A 23,472-nucleotide genomic window follows, 5' to 3' on the forward strand; every position below is an offset into this window, starting at 1 on the left:
TATTTAGAGACTAGCAGGGCTACCCGGCGTTGCTTGGGTATTGGCCATTTTTCATTGAGTAACGTATAACACAACACAACACAATGACAAAAGACAAAGAAATTATTTCTTCCAGGATACGCTGTGCTTAAACACACTTGCTCTATCTAGAGTATTGAGTACTTTGATAATCTCAAGTCGTCCCCTACTTTCAACAATAATTTGATAAAGAAACCCTCTTCCTCTTACCCCCCCCTACTTGAATAAAAACGACGAGATGAAGTCTGGGAGGATTGTCTAATTAAAACAGTCGCCAATTCATGTGATGATAATCTCGAGTAATCCCCCACTTAACACCATAATTTGAAGAGGAATGAGTCCTCACCGGAAGTAACCCACTCTCAGCCTATCACCCCCCCCCTATTTGACAACAAAAATGAGAAGATAATGTCTAGGAGGATTGTATCATTTAAACTGTCACCAATCCATGTGATGATAATCTCAAGTTACCCTCAACTTAACAGCATAATTTGAAAAGGTAGACATCATCATCAAAATTTACTCACTCCTGCTCTACCCCACCCCCACCACTGGATTAAACAGAAGATAATGTCTGGGAGGATTGTCTCAATTAAACACTCGCCAATCCATGTGATGATAAATATCTCCATTTTCTTTTATCTACTTTTTTATTCTTCACTAATGCTGAGGGGTAACCGATAGCCACAAACTGAAGAAAATTGGGATATTTATTTTATTTTTTGCAATTTTAAATAAAAAATATAAATAAATGAAAATTAGTTATAAATAAAAAATAAGATTATTTATTAAAAATAAATAATATTGAGTATCAACACAACCCCTTTATTTTTAAGTTTAAATAATTGAATAGATTTTAAACAATTTCCAATCTCTGCAGAATTTGCTCTTTTTGTAATAGCCCCAATATGCACGTCTGAAAATCGAGCATGTCTGATGAAGGAATATTTCCCAAATATAACAATAATATGGATACTCTACCTGACGCAAGTAAGAACAGAATACATGTAAAATATAGGAGATATATATTCACACACTCACACAACACCAATAAAGGTGAATCTACATAGCTTATTTTGTAACAAGCCACTGATGCATATGTAGCAGCAGCGGCATGACACATAGGCAAATGACCAAGCCATGGTGTGAGGTGACGTCACAGCGGAGGAAGAGAAAGGCCATGTTGTTCCTTTTTTTTTCCCTCCACTTTTTGTGGAGAGAAAAAAAAGGAACAACATGGCCAGCGAGAGCAGCTTGGAAGCATGTGTGAGTGCGATAGGAACTTTTAAAATAAGATGCAATCCGAACTTTGAACAAAAACATGGTCGAATAACCGTGTGTCATGGGGCGAATTGCAAACATAACAGCAGAAAAAAAAGCAGAGATTAAAAAGAACAACCTGTTTGATGGTGACTGGACTCAAACAAACATGTCGTGAGAGGAAAAAACGTGTTTACATGACAGAATTTGATTAATTACATGGCAAACAAAGAGACATGTAAACTCAAAATGCTGACGTAGTTTGGAAAGTACCATTAATAATTCCCTTTTTTTTAAACTAAAAAAAGCAGAATCAAATTTCTTTACTTTGTTCCTTTGCAAGACTTTCATGCACCGCGTTGGGTCAGTGTTAAAATGTAACGACCATGTTACATTTCTTAATTTGCTTCAGTTTGTGCCTATCCATTACACCACTGCATTTTACTGCCTTCTATATATCAAAATTTCCTTTATATAAACATATTCAATAATATTTAATTATTGTCAATGTACGTATACATTTCATCCTTGCAATTGTCTTCCGTGTGGTGATAGCTATTCAAACCAGTTGTAGGAGTCAAACCCCTGAACACGAGTCACCTTTAATTCAATTTCTAACACTCTAACCAATGTGGTCAATGCCAACGCATAAAATAAACTATTTATTAGCCATACAAACATAGACTGTCTTAAGTATTCAACAAATCCTATAGGAAGAAACTTATCTCTCTCTCTCTCTCTCTATATATATATATATATATATATATATATATATATGATTCATAACTTCAACATTTTTTTATTTAATATGCATGAAGAAAATAGTTTTTGAGAGAAACAAGAGCGGGGGAACTGGTTCTTGAGAAAGAAGTGCTAATAACACACACACACACACACACACACACACACACACACACACACACACACCTGCTGCATCGGTTTATAAATATTCAAGTAACAAATGATGAAAGGTTGTGATTTGCTACACTATTCTGATCGTACAATTTTGAAATTGGGTTCGTAATTTATATGGATGATAATTTATATGGATGATAATTTTCCTCTGAAATGTAATTGCATAAATTCCTAAAATATTATCAAGTTCAGAAAAATCTTTTATTTACATACGAAGCATTTCTTTTAGAGTATGTAGGTGTCATATATATATATATATATATATATATATATATATATATATATATTACACACACACACACACACAGGGTGGCCCAAAAGTAGGTTGATAGTTATCACATAGATACATAGATTATTTATTTAAAAATGTGGCACTAGAACAGCAGGAAATTCGTTATACCTGTAAGCACATCAATGTTCAGGTATTAAGCATAGTTTTATCTCTCAGATGATCAAAATGTCCTCCTTCGACATTTTTACATTCTTTAAGACATTTTGACATACAATGCAGGGCAAATTCCGATTTTCATTAATTTCCGTGTCATAAATGTAATCTTTTTATTTATTGACTGTTTTGCTTTATTTTCGTAGACCTTGTTCTTTACCCCCCACCCCAAAGAAATCCATTGGTGTCAAGTCAGATGAAGATGGTGGGCATTCAATGCTGCCTCTTCTTCCAAACCAATGCTGTGGAAAAGCCTTGTTAAGGTAATCTCTTACTCTAAACATATGTGGTGCGGCTCTATCCTGCTGTAGAATGTAAGTTCAAGTTAGATATTTAATCTGAGGAATGTTTTATAATGGCTCTACTTAGCAAGTGACTTCAAGTATATGAACGATAGTTTGATAATTGTAAACCTTGTTTTAATGCCAACCTTCACGCACGCACACACACACACACATTAAACAATTGTAATGATAAAATGAATTTACAACAAATCCTTCAAATGTGGTAAAATCGAGAAGAGCTTTATAAATATACACATTTAAAATGGTCTACTCAAATTTGATTCAGTGCTACAGTGTATCTTGTCAGGAATTGATTTTTGTAGAACATTTTTGGACAATATATATACAAATGTAGGCAAATTTGGGCATATTTTATTGGTTTAAAAGTATAGCTTTTTTTTTACCAATTGTCATAAAATTTTAATCATAGAATAATCTTCAAAAAGCCTGTAAATTTTCATGTTTCGTACCATAGAACCAAAGATATGAGTATTTCAATATTCAATTTGCCTATGAGTGTGTATATATATATATATATATATATATATATATAAATTCATATTCCTGTCTGTTTGTTCTCAATTTGATTAATATATACAAAAAGTTCCTTACTTTACTCTCTCATTTATTTTTATATATAGTATGATTCTTGCAAACTAGATATAATAAAGAGATCATCTCATTTGCATATTACATTAAGAAAAATCGATTTTATTAAATAGCGGTATCTTAGTTAATGTTTCTAGCGAGAGATTTGTTATAAGTGTTCTATTTAAAATCGTTATTTAATAAATTTTAAACAATTATATTGATAACATATTTAATTAAATTTATTTGGAATTATTATTCCAACATCGATTTTTAAAAAAATCTTTTTTTTAGAGTTATTTGCCCCTTAGGAACATAAACAAAAAATAAAAACTATCACCTAATAAAATAATTTGGTAATCTCAATAAATTTCTAGCTTGAAAAAATAATTCCGAGTAGATAGAAAAATGTTTGGCTTTTATTGTTTTTTTAAATATTAGAAAAAAAACAAAAAAAAACACGAAAAACTGAAGAAAAGATTTCATTTGTTTGTTTTTATCATTCTCTAAACGGCTATACAGAAATCGGTAAATTTTTTACGATGTGACCCACCTAAAAAAAAAATAAAGATCTTTTTTTGGCCTAATATGTTTAAATAGCCTTTATAAATAATATGAAAGAAATTTTGAAAAAAAAGAAAATTAACATTTTAGCGTGGGAGATCACTTTTCCATATTAATTTAACGTAAAATGACCACCCACATTTTGGCCACCAAGCATTCAACGAGTCACGTCTAGCATTTTTTCAAGTTTGGCGATCGAGAGGCGGGGGACAAAACAAGATAAATGCAATTTGTTTTTTTTGTTTTTTTTTTTTTTTGTGGTGCTGGTGGGGGGGAATTACATTTAAAACATAAAATAACGATAAATTTAATCATTTTTTATGAGACCACTTTGTACTTTCACCTAACAATTTCATAAACAAAACGAATCCCAAAATATGACACATTACATTGGGGGTGGGGCATTACAATGATGAAAAATTTAATTTGTTTTTGGAATTAATTTTTGGTAGATCTTAATTTTTTTTATTTTATTTTATTTTTTTTTTATTTTTTTTTTTTTAATTTTTTTTATTTCAGGGGTTCTGCCTATTTAGCTTCTTTTTTCTTTTTTTTGCGATCGCACGGGCATTCGCTGCTATTTTTATTGAAACAAAAGTTGTAATGATTTATTTTTAATTTATTTAGGTGGGGGGGAGTTCCGGAGAATAGTCTCTTTTGTATCCCTTCTGTCGAAATATCTGGTGGAGAGGGTATCACATACTTTTTTGGGGCGATTACATTTACATGTTTTTATCTGTTCTTTTATTTTTGGAATTGTTGCCCATGATGAAAATGATTAGTATAGCAGGTGTGCTCCAAACGGAACTTCATGTCAACCCAGGTAACGCCGGGTACCCATGCTAGTATATATATATATACACACACACACACACACACCACCTTTTTTGGCAATTTCATAAGTTCCAAATCCCAGCAACTATTGATTATAATTTAACAAATGAAGGCTTGTTAGGAAGGTAATGACCTGAAATGTGTAGTGGACTATGTGACATTACATTTTCCTTTACAGTCGCACATTAAGGGAATCCTCCATCATCCAGAGCCTATTTTTGGCACTTTTTTACAGCCGTAAAATGTTTTTGTGAAAGTGCAGTATCTTTCCAATCATAAAAATCCTTTAAAATTACCACTACCGTAGGTTTTTGAGGGTGCAGATAACAAAAATAACCTTTAAAATTCCAGGAAACGAGTACTTTCCAAGATATGAAGAAATGATAGTTTCAAAAAAAATGGGGGATTACTTTTCTATATTAATTGAACGTAAAATGAGCACATACATTATAGCCACCTTTTTTTGAGGGGTGTTTGTTTTTTGTGGCCTGGTAGATTAACACAAAACCTACCATAAAAAAAAACTTGTTTACTATAGGTTTTCGGGTGTGCTGAAAATGAATAAGCACATTTAAATTTTCCGCAACTATTCTTCTGAGTATTAAGTAATAATATGCATGGTTGTGCGTACAACAATGGCCACCACTTATAACAAAGAATTACATTGCTTAATATCCAGGAAATACTTATTTGCAGAAAATTTAAATGTGATATTCGTTTTCAGCACACCCAAAAACTTTTAAAACGATAGTTTATTAAGGTAGGTTCTGTCTTGGTCTACCAGATGAACACTACCCCTAAAAAAAAAAAAAAATAAATAAATAACAGACCCCTCCCCGAAAGTGGCTATAAAGTGGGTGTTTATTTTACTTTAAATTAATATAGAAAAGTAACCCTTCACCTTTTGAAACTATAATTTCTTCAGATCTTGGAAATGACTTGTTTTCTGCAATTTTAAACGTCATTTTCGTTACTTAAAAATCATTAAAATTCATACTAAAGTTACTTTCAGTGCTAAAGTAATAATCAGCTTTAAGTGACCGTTTTCTGGAGGTTAAAGGTTCAATCCTCAGTGTGGGTGATACTTGAAATACAGTTACAAATTACTTGCGTTTCTACCCAATCATAACTAACAGAACAGGAGCAAACTACCTCCATGGATCAATAAAAGGTTCCATTCTAAATTCTGTAACTATTATTAAGTGTGACAGAAATATTCTGGAGTTCAAGATAACACCCGAAGAAAGTCAGAAATTATATCGGCTGAAATGTTGTGAGAATAACGTTCAAGGTAAGAACAGTTGTTCGAATAATCAAAGTAATAAAAATTATTGATTCTCATGTTAAAAAAAGTAACTAAGCAATACACGTTGATCTTTTATAGTCAAAGATAAGAAAGTGAAAAAAAAAAAAAAAATGAAGTATTTGTGTATTGGATATGATCTCTATTTATACAGTGTTTGAATATCATTTGATAAAATGAGGTTGAAATATTTAGGTTGGTACATTTCTTTTTTTTTTTTTTTATACGTCAGATTTTATCGTTCAACCGTAGTCGTTTGTTGCTCCAAGTATTGGTTTCATTTCGACCATTACCATAATTTTGTTGCTGGTCGACACTGCCACTGGTGTAATATTTGCATTTCTGTGAAAATAACTTGTCATGGAATGGTTGTCTTTTTCTGTCTTTTTTTATCAAAAAGAAAGGACAATTTAAGTCATTCATAGTATTACACATGTCACTCAAATTCTGAAATGTAAATCACACACAATCGACGTCCATAAAGTGTTTTTTTTTTATTATTTAATTATTCATGAGAAAGAAATTTATTCCAATATATTTTCCCAAACTATTAGGTGAATGATAGCTTTGTAGAGAAATAGGATACTGGTATGTGAGTTTTCTAGCCTGGTGGAAGTTCACCTTCTATACAGCATATATGTATTTATTCCAATTCATATTACCTGTTAATGTGTAGCTGGGGAAGGAATTTGCATGATGGACTGTCATCTAGGTTTCTGTTAGCTATTCCAATCAGTTGTTAGAAAGGTGTCTTCAAACCATGAACAAAGCTTCTTAGAACTGCACGCCTATGGAACTCTTCCATTTTCCTACTTTCCAGCTGACTACAATATGGTCATCTTCAAGTCCATTGTGAACAAGTTCTTAATGACCCATCCCTTTAAGTAATCCAATTTACCAAATTTCCAATACTAACGATTACTACATTTTCCCATTGACTACTGTATTATTAACCCCCTATTCTCAAGTTGCCTCTGGGCCTTGATAAGTGGGGGCTCCTTTGTAAACAAAAAAAAGAAGAGAGCTTTCGTCTTGGTAGCATTAAAAGTGGCCATTTTTGTCCATATTCCATTACATACTGGAGGTCATTTAGTAAGAATTTGATTGTGGCTATGTGATTTGCCTTCACGTCGAAAATGGATCGTTGTGTCATTAGCAAGTGTATCCATTTTGATTGTGATTGCTTTAGGAAAATCAGGAATAATAAATGTCCAAGGATTAACCACTGGGGCACACCCTCATTAATGTGACGTTGTTTAGATGTTCGACCAAACAAGACAATTTGTATCTCTTCATTTTATCTAAGAAGGATCTGATGATAGTAAATATCTGTCCAGTAATACACTACAAATTAATTTTCTTGGTAAGATCTTCATACTTGACCATCACTGTAGGACCTATTAGATTGGGCACTCTTTTTTGGGTCCTGTCTAATAGGGAGAGGTTAGTGGTTGATGCTCTAGCACAGATGTGGCACCAATACTGTATGCATTGGTAAATGGTGACTTGTTAGAGATATAGGATACTGGCAGATGTAAGAAGTTTTCTAACGTGGTGAAAGGTGTACACATTTTTACAGCAGTCTTGGCAATGTCTTCTATGTCTCTGTTTCAATTTATGTTATCTATGAATGTTAGGCCAAGGAGTCTGATCTCTCAGATAGCGTACTATTAGCCATGGCAATCAGTGCTTGAAAAGGTTTTGTTTTTTAATAATTGTTAAAGGAAAGGAGCTTTGTCTTAGTAGCATTAAATATTCGCATCCCATTACAGAAATGATGTCATTCTGTTCATCATCCCTTTGTAGTATATCTGCGAATTTGCTTGATTTCCTTCTTGGCATTGTATATTGTTCTTCTTTCTTCTTTGCCACTAGATACGTATCTTTCTGAACTAAACTTTTTCTCCACTTTTGTTTCATAGAGTTTTCAACTTGGTCATTCCATCACCATGTCACTCTATGCCTTGGAGGCTTTTTCATCCACCCACGAGTTTAGTTGTTTGTCTCCAGCAGTTTGTCCTTAAAAGCATCTTCCTGAAGTGGAGGTCTTGGATATGACCTAAAACTATATCTGATGGTGAGGCCCCACCTTGCGGGCCTTGGGGAGTGTGGAGCTACCCTTTTAATTGCCATTTCTCCCAGGTTCACTCTGACCCGGAGTGGTAGTACCTGTTAGGGTCCCAACTATGGGTTAAATAGAATCTGACTTAAAAAATAAATATACTCCATTAAAAATAGTTCCTCAAAATAACTAGATTCAGCATTAAATAACCTGAAAAATGTTGATATGCCGTAAAACAAAAACAACCAACCAATCTTGAAGTGGATCTAATAACTGAATACTCCATCACGTTGGTCTTTGAACTCCTATCTCATATGTTCTCCATTCGCCCACACATACCTTTCTCCTGCTGATAAACTTTCTTTTCACTTCATGAGCTTTCTTCAGCATGAAATTTCAAATGACATTAAATGCTACAAAGAATAATCTACAATGTTCTATACACCTCTTTCCCAAAAAGGAGATGTCTCGACTCTATTGCTATTTTCATAGCAAGTGCTCGACTGAATTCCAATCTATGGCACCCCCCCCCCTTGTCAAACTTTCACAAAAAACACTTGACTAGCTACAATCACTATATATGATTTTCTCCCCACTTTCTATCTGTGCTTAAATGTTAACGCAGATTCCATGAACAAAGCTTCTTTCCCAGGACTGCATGCCTTTGGAACACTGTTCTACTGCCATGTTTCCCAGTTGAATACAACATCGTAGCCTTAAAATCTAATGTAAAGAAGTGCTTGTTAAGCCGTCCCCATAAATAATCAAGTTCTACCCAATTTGCACCATAAGTGATTACTACACCACCACCTTACATTCATTAACCCTTATCGTCGAGTGGCCTTCGTGCCTTGATAAGTGGTGACTCTCGAGTAAATATATATATCTGGTTGGGCTCCTTGTTCGAACCGATGTAACTTTCCATATTTTCCTGCCTTCCATCAGTTGCCTCAGATCTTCAGAATCATGGTGTTATGTGCAATTTGCTGGATGTACATAGATCTAGGTTATCCTATGCTCGTTAGGGTAGGTCGATTTTCAATTTTTTTTGTAAAATGTAAAATGTTGGAGCAGAGAAAGTTGCACACACACACATATGGAGAGTACAAATATAAAACAACTAGGTTTCTAACATCAGCCGTTAGATGAGTATTTGATTTTAAAGATTGTCTTCTTTGAGACACGGAAAAGTCCTTATCTTTTGCAGATTTATATGAAATTATTTAGTGTTTTACAGTTTTAATCATAAGTAGTGTGTTTATTTATGTAAATAAATTATATAATGACTGATATGCTAAAAATTCCAAAATTTATACCCCCCTTCGAAATATTTTTCAAATGCCGCATTTTACTTTATTGCATTATAATTGTAACAGATAACAAAGATAATCAATTTTTTTTTTACTATCAATGAAAAAAAAAGAAATGCTTTAATTCCGTTTGAAGAAAGAGTTTTAATATAAACTAAAACAAATTGTTTACCTTCCTCTAGGAAGTTGTCTATGCTTGTATAAAACACAAAATTACAAAGTACAAAATAAAGCCATTTTTCATACATAATGTCAAAATTCTCCCTATGATACCCTTTTGAAGCAAAACATGGCCTCATTTCATGGTATAAACTTTTAGCAATTATATGTCTGTCTTGCTTCAAGTCCATAGACTGATTGGCAGGCTTCGGATGTTAATTTTATGGCCCTTTCGACACTTTGTGAATGTGCAGGGAAATCAGGTAACTCTGGCTTTCTGCCGCTCATCATTAATCCCTGAAGTTCATGATCTCATAATTCCTCAGTCAATGGTGACTCTGACATTGCACTTTGGGAACGGTCTATCAAATGTGACCAATATAAAGCGTCAAAATTTATTGTTGAAAATTTTTCAAACACTTTTTCACTGGTTCCCCAGTCCTGAAAGAGAAATCCAATTATTTTATTGACTTTGAACAAATGTCACAACTGTTATTTATTTATTTTATTAAAATACTTATTTAGAATGGTCCTATTAATCGACATAAACAATTTGATCAGTTTTATACGAATAAATGTTTACTTACCTAATTGTTAAAATTCTTTTTATTGCTTTTGTTCTCTCACTTCCATTTTGTCTGATTTTAACATTGAAAACAGAATATTTTCAGGCAAAAGGGTAAAAGCATTAAATCGAAGATTTCTTAAAGCAATTGCCTGAATTTCTGGAGGCTGCTTTTTTATTTGTCCAATCATTTTAAAAATATATAGTTGCTGGCTACGAAATTTATTGTCTAGTTTAATTTCAAACTAACAAACTGCATAAACTTCTACAATGAATCTAACCAGTTGGTGCATTTTAGTGGTCTGTTCTGATGGATAAATTTTTCGACTCCATAAACACATTAATCTGATTGCCAGAGTAAGCCATCTTGCCTGATTCAAAGGTCTGATTCTCCACGCTGCATACTGAGGGTCTACTTTACCCCTTGAAATCCCAACGGCATACTCTAAGAATAATCTTTGGTCAACAGTTAGATCGTTTTCTGTTAGTGTAGAGTAACTGCTCTCTGGGGGACTACTCACTGGTAAAAAGTCAGCTTGGGGCAAATGGTGATTATTAGCACATAATTTTCCGAGTGGACCCGTGAATGATGGGCTTCTTACACTTCCATCAATGGATTTAATAATGCCCGAAAACGAAGCTCATTCTGGTGTAGGGAAGAACCAATGGTATGAGTTTAGTTTCTAATGATGAAACCAGGCCTGATTTGCCTCCAGTGTTAGTGCTTGTGTTGTCTAAAAGGACAGCCTTTAATGTATCAACACTCATACTGTTCTAAAACTTTGAGGACTTCATCTACCAGAACAGCACCAGTTGCTCCAACAGTAGGGATCTCTCTGTGTAAGATACTCCTCCTTACTGTCACAGCCCAGTCTCCTTTGTAAATGTCAAGTGGTACTCTTGTCTTTTAGCTTTTCTTCAATTTTTGTTTCCCTTTTCATCGACAGTTTCCTTGTAAAAAAGATTGTCTTTGTCGTGTTTCCCATCAACACCAATGCAAACAAGATTTCTAATTTTTTGCTTTTGATAGGCATTATTTTTTGTTCTTTTATTTTCTCTGTCAATTTTGGATTTATCCAAAAAAATATTTTTTAAGTCAATATTTGGTTTTAGAAGGTCCACAGCCTGCAGATCCAAAAGAAATGCACTTGCAAGACTTGCACCTAAATTTGATGAGACATCACCCCATATGAGTTAAATGGCGTAACGAGGAATTTTCATCAGGCTGTAAATACTCTTACAGCCTTGCCCCAGTTCAAAACTTTCATCAGTTTCTTCACTATTTTCTGATGTAAGAATGATATTTTGGTCATGGGATGCTGAAGCAACAGGGGAAGAAGGGGTTATGAATCAACTAGCTTTTCTCCTAACACAATTAACTTTTTTAGATTTTACCACTGCAGCTTTATTAACAGGTCCAAGTTGGAAATTGCCTTTGGGTCCTATTTTATTTCTTTGGTCCTTCAAATATTCTCGCTCTTCCAGAAAAACCTGAAGTATAAAACTTAACAAATCTTTATTCTAATCTACTCTTATCTTAGAAATATTATTTTACATACAAAAAAAATGTAAGAATTTCTTTTCTCATTGGTTTACATAAAATACAAGTATAGTTTTAATTTAAGATGTGTATGATATTGTGATTAAATTTTTTTTTTAAATAAACAAGAAAAAAAACTTTGTTTTTGATAGGACAGGTACAGATTATATGCCTCAACTGACGATTTTCTTTTCTGCATTTAACATTTTTGTCATTACAACTTGCAATTGGCAGGTCAATGAACGAGATGAAATGTCAAATAATTTGTCAAGTTTTTTGATAAGAACATTTTTGGCAAATGTGGGTAAAGATCTATTTATTTGCTTAACTTTTTTAAAGCAGGTGTCCTGCAATTTGTGCACAATCCACAATTCAGTTATTAGGGGCAAATGGGGATTTACTGCCTTCCAAATATCTATAATATTATTTGCCATTCATTTTGAAAGAACAAATGTTTTTAAAGTTGGATGAGAATTCTCCATATAACTATATTTGATAACTTGGTGAAAGTAGGGGGTTCTGTTGTATTTAACGGAGAAGGTGGGCCCGCAATTTTGTAGAATCAGTACTGCGTGTAGAAATAGTTTGTTTCCGACTCATTGTTAGAAAAATATCTGCAAAAAATATATTTTATGATATTGTTAGAAATTAAACAAAGGAAATTATGAATTAAAAATGAAATTAAGAAAAATAGATAAATATAAAAAAAATAATTGTTTTACTTACTGAACAGTATAAAACACAAGTTATTGCCTTGCGAAGAAACCCCCCCTTTTTTTTAAGTAAAGAATTATTAAATAGCACAAAGATTTAAAATATAACTTTCTTTTTCTTAATAATTAAAGTTTGCTAAGACATAAAATGCAAAATGTAATTTTTATATTTGGATTAAGCCGGTTAACACAGTAAATACTCGTGAGTCACTGAGTAAACATGAAAATGAAACCGATTACGTGACAGTGTACAAGGAAAAATTACTCAGCTAAAAGTAATTGTTTTTTTTAATTTATTTGAAATGAAATATTTTTCAGGATTTCTTTTTTTATCGACTCTCATTTAGTTTTCTGAAAAAAAGACAGATATTACAAACAAATATTGCTTACACTATCTTCTGTTTTCTTCTTCAAAACCGGCATTAATATGGCATGCTTATTCTTTCAATTAACACTAGCATCTGGCGACATAGCGATGGAATATTGAGTTTTTTCAATCTTTAAGTTCATTTTCTAAAAAAAACAATAGTTTTGGAAAAAAATATTTTGTGTGGTTATTCTCAAAGTTATTTGACAACTTTCTCTGCATAGACGTAGTCATAATACCAAAATTGACCTACCCTAATGCTTGTGTGCCCATGCCGTGGGTTCCACAGCAATGGAACTCTCTTCTATTTGCCTGTTTCCCACCTGACTACAACTTGGATGTCTTCAAGTCCAACATAAACAAATTCTTGATAAACTGCCCTCTTAAGTAAGACACTTTATCAAATCTCCAATACTAACGATTATTACGATATTATCACATTGATTACTGTACACGCAATAACACTTGTCCCCGAGTGGCTTCTGGGCCTTGATAAGTGGTGACCTCCATGTAAAAAAAAAAAATACATATCTCACCAGCTCTTGCTTGCTCCTCTGGCAGTGACCGACAAATCGTAGACATCGCTCCATTTGCAATGTTCTAAATTACTGACATCATTAAAATATAGCTATAGTTTATAAATAGGTTCAGTAGTATCACACCCATCTGTGGAGCAAAATACTGCAGGTCTACTTTCCAGCTGACTATAACATGTTTTCTATCATTTGGATTTTGATAAACGGCGAAAAAAAAAAAAAAAAAAAGCTACAAAAGTGACACCTACATAGGTAAATGTACAAAATGTATCGATGTATCGATTGCTTGTAAATATTATTTTCTGAGGATTTATAATTCTTTTTATTTATTTATTTTTTTTCAGTATCCACATTTTTTGAAACGAGATGGCAGCAAACTTCAAGTTATGTTGCAGCGAAGGAAGAAATACAAGAATCGCACCATGTTAGGATACCGAACATTGGCAGTGGGAGAAGTAAACATGTCACAAGTATGTTTGAATTTTTTAAAATTTCTTTTCTTTTATTAAAGTTGCTTATCATATAAAAATGGGGATCTCCAGCCGCTCACTCTCGTCTCTTCTCTCTCTCGTCTCTTCTCTCTCTCGTCTCTTCTCTCTCTCGTCTCTTCTCTCTCTCGTCTCTTCTCTCTCTCGTCTCTTCTCTCTCTCGTCTCTTCTCTCTCTCGTCTCTTCTCTCTCTCGTCTCTTCTCTCTCTCGTCTCTTCTCTCTCTCGTCTCTTCTCTCTCTCGTTTCTTTCTCCCCCTCCCTTTCGTTTCTTTCTCCCCCTCCCTTTCGTTTCTTTCTCCCCCTCCCTTTCGTTTCTTTCTCCCCCTCCCTTTCGTTTCTTTCTCTCCCTCCCTTTCGTTTCTTTCTCTCCCTCCCTTTCGTTTCTTTCTCTCCCTCCCTTTCGTTTCTTTCTCTCCCTCCCTTTCGTTTCTTTCTCTCCCTCCCTTTCGTTTCTTTCTCTCCCTCCCTTTCGTTTCTTTCTCTCCCTCCCTTTCGTTTCTTTCTCCCCTCCCTTTCGTTTCTTTCTCTCCCTCCCTTTCGTTTCTTTCTCCCCCTCCCTTTCGTTTCTTTCTCTCCCTCCCTTTCGTTTCTTTCTCCCCCTCCCTTTCGTTTCTTTCTCTCCCTCCCTTTCGTTTCTTTCTCCCCCTCCCTTTCGTTTCTTTCTCCCCCTCCCTTTCGTTTCTTTCTCTCCCTCCCCTTCGTTTCTTTCCCTCCCTCCCCTTCGTTTCTTTCTCTCCCTCCCCATTCGTTTTTTTCTCTCTCTCCCTCGCTCTCCCCCTCTCTCTCTCCCTCTCTCTCTCCCTCTCCCTCCCCCCTCTCTCCCTCCCCCCTCTCTCTCCCTCCCCCTCTCTCCCTCCCCCCTCTCTCTCCCTCCCCCCTCCCCCCTCCCCCCTCCACCTCTCTCTCACCCCCTCTCTCTCTCACCCCCTCTCTCTCTCACCCCCTCTCTCTCTCACCCCCTCTCTCTCTCACCCCCTCTCTCTCACCCCCTCTCTCTCTAACTCCCTCTCTCTCCTCCCTCTCTCTCTCTCCCCCTCCCCCTCTCTCTCCCCCCTCTCTCCCTCCCCCTCTCTCTCTCTCCCTCCCCCTCTCTCTCTCTCTCTCTCTCTCTCTCTCTCTCTCTCTCTCTCTCTGTTTTCTATTTTTATGTATCTCTGTTTTGCTAACTCTCCTCTTTTCTATGATAAAAATTTTATGCATGCCAAAATATATATACTATCTCCAAGATATCTCCCATCTCTCACTGACAGATTGATCTGAAAGCCCAAAAAGCCTTCTTTTCATCTTCTTTTAGAAATCCAATCATTTTGTCACATTTTGGAAGTTTACGTTTTTCTTTGTTCAATTGTAAATCATATTTTGCAGTTAAAAGTTCGTTCTTTGGCTAAGCAAAACTCAGTTTAACTTTAACTCTTTTTCTCATTTGAAATGTCACGAGTTTGGAGTGTTGAGCTAATTACTGTAATCACGTTGACATAATTGGCAAGTTAAAATCGATTTGTTTTCTTCTCTGATAATGTACATGTGTGTAAATTTTAAATTTTGTAGTGGTTATTTTTTTTATTTTTAATAAAAGTGAGCAACAAGTACTATTTGAATTTCATAGGTTAAATTTCCGATGATGGAACCCATTTTTCTTGCGGCGAAAATTTCTTAAAATGTTGGCAAACTCTGAACATGAACTTTTTTTGTACATTTTCAATATTTATGTCGCATATGCTTCTTAGTTTTTTATTTTTATTTTGCATTAATTTGAACACCTTTAGGGGAATGTGTAATTGGTTTTTAAATTCAGAAAATCTAAAATGTTGCAGGCTACCATTTTTTTTTCTATAGTATATATATATATAATATATATATATATATATATATATATATATATATATATATTTTGTGGGGAGGAGCATTTTGTTTTGTTTTTTATTGTAGATTTAATAAAAGAAAAACAATGATGGAAGAATCGTGTTAAAATACAGGATTAATGCAAGCCTTGTATTATTTGGACTCTTTGGACTACTGTTCTCATCTTCAGTGTTATTTTCACAATATTTTGGTTGATGTAACTTCTGACATTATTGCGGTGTATCTTGTTGAACTCTGGAATTTTGTGTTGAACTTGGGAATGTGCATGGAATTTCGAATGAAACCCTTTATTTAATCCTCAGGTGTAGCATGCTCTCGTTCTGTCAGCCATGACTAAATAAAAGTCTTAAGTAATTTGTAATTGTATTTGAATGTCGTCTGCATTGAAGATTGAATGTGACTTTACAGCTTAATTTTACCAAGCATTTTATCCACTATGCCATGAGTATTATGGCTGACTGAACGCCAGTGCGCTGCCCCCATGGATTAAATAACAGGTCCGTTCAAAATTTCACGCAGATTCCCAAGTTTGACAGAATGATTCCCAAGTTCAGGAAGATACATCTGAAGAAGGTCAAAGTGTACATCAACTGAAATGTTGTGAAAATGGCACTCAAAATGAGAACAATAGTCTCAATAATAAAAATATGAATAATCAATCCTCATCTCAAAATTCAAAAACTTAATGCAAGCCTGTGACAAATTTTAAAATCGGAAAACGTTTTTTCTTTAATCTGCTTATATTAGAACAAGAATGCGCTTTGTTAATCTTGACCTTATTTTTATCATGGGATAGAACAAAGAGATTGCATTATCGATCATACATTATGAATAAAGAGAAAGTCTTATTGGGATCCAGCTTCAGGTGGTATAGACAAAAAAGGGGGAAAAACACTATTTTCATAAACAAGATTGCTTGAGACTGAGGCTAACAAAATGAAAAAAGGAGAATCACCTTATTAGCATCCATTGAACTCTATACTAAAAGAAAGGAATTGGTTTTCGATGGATTTTCTATGGAATTGGCTTGGGACTGAATCCTACATATATTCTACTCTAGTCATGGAAGAATAGATCTTTTATGACAGGGGCATGTGAAACAAAAAAATGAATATTTCCTTTTAGGTTAAGATTATAAATGAACCGTTATACTTTTAACTCTAAACTTTAATACCAAAAATAACTTCAGTAGTTTAAAGACTTAGAAATTGCTTTCAAATTTCCAAACATAATGTAAACAGATGTATGGCATTTTTTATAATGGAGTTTTAAAAAGTGGTTGGTAAGGTTTTAATTTTTTGTCCATTTTTTTTTTTTTAATTTGGAAAGATTCAACCAAGTTATAAAACTATAACCAAAATCGAGCAAGTCAAAAACAAAGAAAACAAACCCTCGTAGCATAGTAAATATATTCAAATCTGTTAAAAACTTCAATTCATTTTGGTAGTGTTCTGAATTGTTTTACACTATCCTGAAATCTCATTTGAAAATGGCAGCTTATTTTCCATTTTTCAAAAAACATTTTTTTTTTTCAAATATGTTAGCTCCATATTTAAATAATCAACCAGTACACAGTTTAAAACCGTTGCATTGTATATTTGAACTAGTGGGGCGTCCAGCTTTGTTTAATTGTAAAAAAAAAAAAAAAAAAAATTATGCAGATTTCATACCTATTATTTCAGAGCCAATTCTCTATTGAATATTATATTGTACCTAATATATAATAATGATTTCAAAAGTAAAAAAAAATTGTGCTACAATCAAAATTAAAACATTTAGCACTCCAACTGCATTCCTTACCATTTGAGCTACCGACAAATAGATAAGATTTAAAAATAAACTGCTTCACGCTATGAATGAATTTGTGTATGTTCAAAACTAATAAAAATATGTCGGCAAGTCAAAACGGACATTTTGTATTTCAACTTGCCGACATATTTCTGTACTTGTTATTCATCCATCCAAACAAATATTTTATCCGTTATAAACCATCGTTGGTGTACGATTACTATTTCCTGTTAATTTCAGTGTTATGTGACCAGTAGTTTAAGAGTTTACCAGTTAAATATTTTCACACATGCACACACATATATACATCTACTATTTTATTTATATAGATAAGTATTCAATTAATCTATGATATAAAGGACAGTTGTCTGTATGTTAAGCAAAAGCTACAAAACTGTAAAGCAAACACTGACAAAGTTGGTATTTTCTTGATTCGCATTGCCCCAGATGAATAATGTCTAAAATTTAGAAAAAAATAGTAATTCTTTGAACCCAAATTGTCATAGATTTAGTAAAGGGATGGGGGTCGTTTCTCCAGCAGATTATGTATTACCTAAAGGGAAGCAATTCTGACTGTTAATTCCCTTATGCTTACTCATTTCTCGAGAAATTTATAAACATAAGTTGTGTGTCTATGTCCAGAGAGATGAATGGGCTGAGCAGATGAGAAAGAGTGAGGGGAAGGAGAGAAAGATGGAAGTTTAAATAGGAATATATGACACTTTTGCCTTGGGCAACACCAGGTAGCTTTGCTAGTTGTAAATAAAATTGCATAATCACGAGAAAAACTGTTGTAAAATATGCAATTTTCTCATAATTTTACAATGGATACATGCCCTGGCATCACTTAGCAGGATTTAAAAAAAACAGAACAATGTATGTGCATCTTTGCAGTTTCATGTAGTTTTGTTAAAATGCATTTGCTTTTGGCCATTAATAACATGCTGCATTAATGCTCATCGTTTGACGTTTCATATAAACACAATAAAATTCCACGTTTTATCTTTGCTTTTAGTTTTAACTCTGACTAAATCCAGTTTTATATTTGTTTTGTATTTTATCAAACTCTGTGATTTTTTAAGGCTTTAAAGTGTAAATTAAACTGTATAATAGAAGGTGTAAAGTCAAGTATTGTGGTTCATATGTGCTCCTAAACTAAAGAAAAACCTGAATGTTCACATGCATTATTTTAGAATGGCTCGTTTAATTGCTTAGCAGTTATTGGCCTTTCTAATTGTGTGTCTTGTATGAATTTAAATGGCAATCATGTTGAGATTTTCGGATGCAAGTCAAACACAAGAAAGCAGATAAAATGGCATTTCACAGCCAAAAGTCTGCCAGAAAGGAAATGGATGAATCTGATTGGTTGCTTATTAATTATGATAAAACACCTGCAGCAGTAATTGACTGTGTGGTCAATTAGGCCATTTATATTTTTATCTCTTCTTTTTATGCTCTCCAAGATATGTTGGCAAATTAAAAGCTGTCTAAGAAAGTCTTGAAAGGGCTCAATACAGCTATATACACAGTCTAATATATAAAACAAGAGCGGTTGGATTTTTCAAGTCAAATCTTAATAACAATGCATACAATCGATATTTGATTCTCCCTAGCCAGTTATTTACAGAAATGTTTAATCCGTTCTTTAGATAGAAATGAAATTCCTATTAATTTCATCGATTACATATTTCTTTTTTCTTTTTATATAATCAAATAAAGCAAAAAATATTTATTTTTTTCTAATGAACAATATTGCAATGAGAAATGGAAACAACAATCTAAATTCAGGTTGAGGTAGTCATCTTGACTTAAATATAAATAAAAATATTTATCATTGTTTTAAAATACTTGATATCGAAAATGCTTTGAATAGATTTGAGTTTCAACATGTGACTATTTTAAATATGCAAAAAAATTATTTAAAGAATACCACCAAAATTTTAATGCAGAAAAATATTACAAACTAAAATATGAATACATTTCTATTTTGACATGTTTAAAGTAGAGACCCAATGAAAAAAAGTACTTAATAAAAACTGTTTAATTTGTATCATTTGGATTCTTCGTGGTACTATTCTCATCTTGAGTGTTATTTTCATGTTTCTGTTGATGCAACCTCTGAGCTTTTTCAGGTGTAGTACCTTGTTGAAGGTAGTAATTGTCTGTATTTTTGAGATGAGGTGTTTTCATTTATTGAGATTGTCGGACTGATTTCCTCATCTTGGTTGTTATAGTCACAACGTTTCGGCCGTTTTGCCGGAAAAAAAAAAAACCTTGTTGAACTTTGGAATGTGCAAGGATATTTGAAAAGAACAATTTATTTAATCCACACAGGTAGAATGCTTTGATTCCGTCAACCATGACTGGGTAAAAGTCCTAAGTAATTGGCAGTTGTATTTTGAGTGTCCCCCCCCCACACTGAGGATTGAACCTTCAACCTCCAGAAGAGTGTAACTTACAATTGAATTTTACCAAGTACTTGATCCACTTCATCTGGAGTCCTTGTTTATTTAATTCACACTTAATAAAATATTTCTTGCAAATTATAATGAATACATTTCAGCTACAGTATCGTTTAAAAAACAAAAAAACAATTGGGACATATTAGTTACCACATCATATACTAAAAAAAACTTACAATATTCATTTTAATTTTTTTTAAGCAAGATTGAAATATGGAAATGATTATTTTATATTAAATTTCAGTAATTGTTTTAACTAAAACACATTTCATAAAAATATAAAACTTGAGACATAAGTCTGCTTTTATAAACAGTTTTATAATGTGAAATACACAAAAATACAAAGGATCGGGTAAGGGTGGTATCAGTTTCACAACCATATTTAAATGAATCAACATAAACTAATCCCTTTCTTGTTCAATTTATTTTTACTTCAACCAATTTCTATATCTATGTATAATTGTCACTGTATCTTTGTTGGTCTATTGCTAGTCCTAACTACAATACCTCACACACACCGGGAGTTGTCTTAAGATTTCCAAATCAAATCGTTTTTTTTTTTTTCGTTTTTTTTTAACAAACGATGTAAATATAAGATGTGCATAGAAATAGAATTATCTAATATTTATTTAATCAGTGTTGGGTGGGGAGGCCAAAGAGTAAACAAAAAAGTGTTAGTAGGACCCTACCAACCCTCTCTGAAAGGTAGACCGCCCACTGTTCTAGCTTATTGAGACTGAAAACAAGCAAGTTGATCTCTAAATAGGGGTGAATTCTAGACAAGATCAAAAAAAAAAGGGGATGGGGTGGAGGTATATGAAGTTGTTCCAAGATGAGATCACTAATTGGGGTGGCTGAGGACGAAAAAAGAAAAAAATCAGGGATGAAAGGGGTTATTCACTTGGCTAGCTAAGAAGAACCTAATTTAAGCACTTGTTTTAGGGATCTGGAGTCCAGCAGGATCTGGAACCGTGCATGCCATGCTCAGGCAGGGAACACGAACTCCAACTTAGCACCTCTGTGCATACACAAACTCACTATCTTAATTCATCTTCAATCACAATCTTTTCCTATCACTTTTGATCCTTATCTTCACCTGGTGCTTGAAGGAGGAGATATCCTGATCAGTAAAAGATTAGAACCCGACGCTTCCTTTGCAGTCTTCACATCCATATCACCATTCTGGCCATGGCCAGGATCACGAGAAACACCATTCGTATCTTCCTGTCTCATGGCGGCTCAGCACTATGGATGACGTAGGAAACGTCCTGCTGGCAAGGCTGCTCGGGATCGATGTGAACCATCACCTTGTTAACATACGCCCAGTACTGTCTGAGTTCACTGCATTTGAAGAATGCATGTTCTGGTGTTTCCTCAGCTGGGGTCCTGCAACAAGGACACTCAGGCAACCTCACTAGTTTGGTATTTTTAAGTATGGCATTGAGGGATAACGCATTTCGAGCCAATTGCTAGGTCAAGGAGTTGTTGATGACTCAAACCTGGCACCCAGCTCCACCAGGAGCCTATCTCCTCCATTGACAACCCCAAACGCTCAACAAGTGGGTTGTCGATGCCCCCCCCCCTCACTTATTCCTTATAGATAGTTCTTTTCTAGTGAGCCGTGAAAGGTCACTGAACCTTGGAAGGTTCCTTAGCGCAGCCCTACACTCTCTCAATAACTGCGCGTCATTCTACAGTTTTCGACGTGCCTCGATTTTGTGGTTAAGGATGAGGTCGGGAAAAATGGCCTCGACCATGGCATTTCACAAACTTTTCTGTCAAAGTTTGGCTCAGGAAAGTCAGCCTCTCAGCATCTCAATGACACCTCAAGTCGGGCATTTCTAAACCTCCCTAACACGAACTTAAACAAAGACCTTTTTGTGAACCCAATGTTTCCCTTTGTCCTAAAGAAGCGAGGACAGCTTGCTCTGCAGGGATTTTAGATAGTTCTCAGGCAGGGAAGTACAGCCAGTAGGTAAAGGATGAGCGGAAAGACGTAGGTAGCACACGCCTCCGCACTGCTTTTCAAGGATAGATTCCTTTGAACCCACAAGTTGACCACGGCTTCGACCTTTGACTTTACCTCTGACCAATTTTTTTTTTTAGCTGGAGACCAGTCCGAACCACACACCAAGGATTCAAACTGGGCCTTTCGTTCAGCTGAAGGGAGCAGGAAGGTAGTCTGTGCCCCTCCAAGCCCACAACTGTAGATCGGTCGACTTGCTGCGGTTGATTTTGGCTCCTGTGGTCTTTTTGTACTGTGTGAGCGCCTCTGTCACCACCTCAATGTTTCAGAAGCCTGACACAAAGATGGTGATGTCATCGGCGAATGCGGAAACTTTGGCTCCTGATCCGCCATGTAGAGCGATCCTACGCAGAACCGGATTTTCCTCTTTGCACGTCAGCTTGTGAAGTAGCGCCAACGCAAGGACATAAAGCAGAGCAGAAAGGATTTTGAACGTTTTCTATTTACCTGCACCACTGCTGTGGGTGCAGAGTGAAGTACGGAGATCCATTTGCAGAAACCCAGTTAGAATCCGGCGACCTCTAGAACAGATGCTAAGAAGCGATGGTCAACCATCAAAAGCTTTGGACTGATCCAAATTGATCAGCACAGCTTCCGTGCCTTCTTCTATCCCTCCCTATAAGATCGTACAGATTAGGTGCAAGTTGTTTTGAATCCATCTCCCCTTCATGGCATAGTTCTGCTCTGGTTCGATCAATTTGCTGATCTACAGCCGATTCATTAGGAGCTTGGCCAAAATCTTTAGCTCTGTGTTTAGCAGGATTATGAGCCTGTAATCGTTTAATTCTTCCCTGCCATGCCTATTTGTTGTCTTCATCAATGTGATCGTTCCCTTGGTGATTTTTACCTGGGATGAAACTCTTGTAAAACCAGTGCTTGAACACATCCATTAGAATCGGTATCAACATGAACACCTTGAACACATCCATTAGAATCGGTATCAACATGAACACCTTGAACACATCCATTAGAATCGGTATCAACATGAACACCTTGAACACATCCATTAGAATCGGTATCCACATGAACACCTTGAACACATCCATTAGAATCGGTATCAACATGAACACCTTGAACACATCCATTAGAATCGGTATCGACATGAACACCTTGAACACATCCATTAGAATCGGTATCGACATGAACACCTTGAACACATCCATTAGAATCGGTATCGACATGAACACCTTGAACACATCCATTAGAATCGGTATCGACATGAACACCTTGAACACATCCATTAGAATCGGTATCGACATGAACACCTTGAACACATCCATTAGAATCGGTATCGACATGAACACCTTGAACACATCCATTAGAATCGGTATCGACATGAACACCTTGAACACATCCATTAGAATCGGTATCGACATGAACA

General features: G+C 34.7%; 1 protein-coding gene and 1 long non-coding RNA gene across 33 annotated transcripts in view; one reads left to right on the plus strand and one right to left on the minus strand.

Moving 5' to 3' along the window:
- LOC145260301 (phosphofurin acidic cluster sorting protein 2-like) overlaps positions 1-23,472 on the plus strand; it is a 459,714-nt gene that overhangs the window by 198,157 nt on the left and 238,085 nt on the right. For all 32 annotated transcript variants that reach the window (XM_080118156.1, XM_080118160.1, XM_080118163.1 and 29 more), the window contains exon 4: positions 13,808-13,933. In XM_080118156.1, the coding sequence (XP_079974282.1) occupies positions 13,808-13,933 (126 nt within the window). The remainder of the gene's footprint in view (positions 1-13,807; positions 13,934-23,472) is intronic.
- On the minus strand, positions 9,918-13,615 carry LOC145260303 (uncharacterized). The gene is made up of 2 exons (XR_013864272.1): positions 13,464-13,615; positions 9,918-10,183 (listed from the first exon to the last, which is right to left on the minus strand). It is a non-coding gene; the product is annotated as an uncharacterized LOC145260303 (long non-coding RNA).

The sequence above is a fragment of the Euprymna scolopes genome, chromosome 36 (genome assembly GCF_053919585.1).
Source record: "Euprymna scolopes isolate OS-2025 chromosome 36, ASM5391958v1, whole genome shotgun sequence".
Classification (NCBI taxonomy): domain Eukaryota; kingdom Metazoa; phylum Mollusca; class Cephalopoda; order Sepiida; family Sepiolidae; genus Euprymna; species Euprymna scolopes.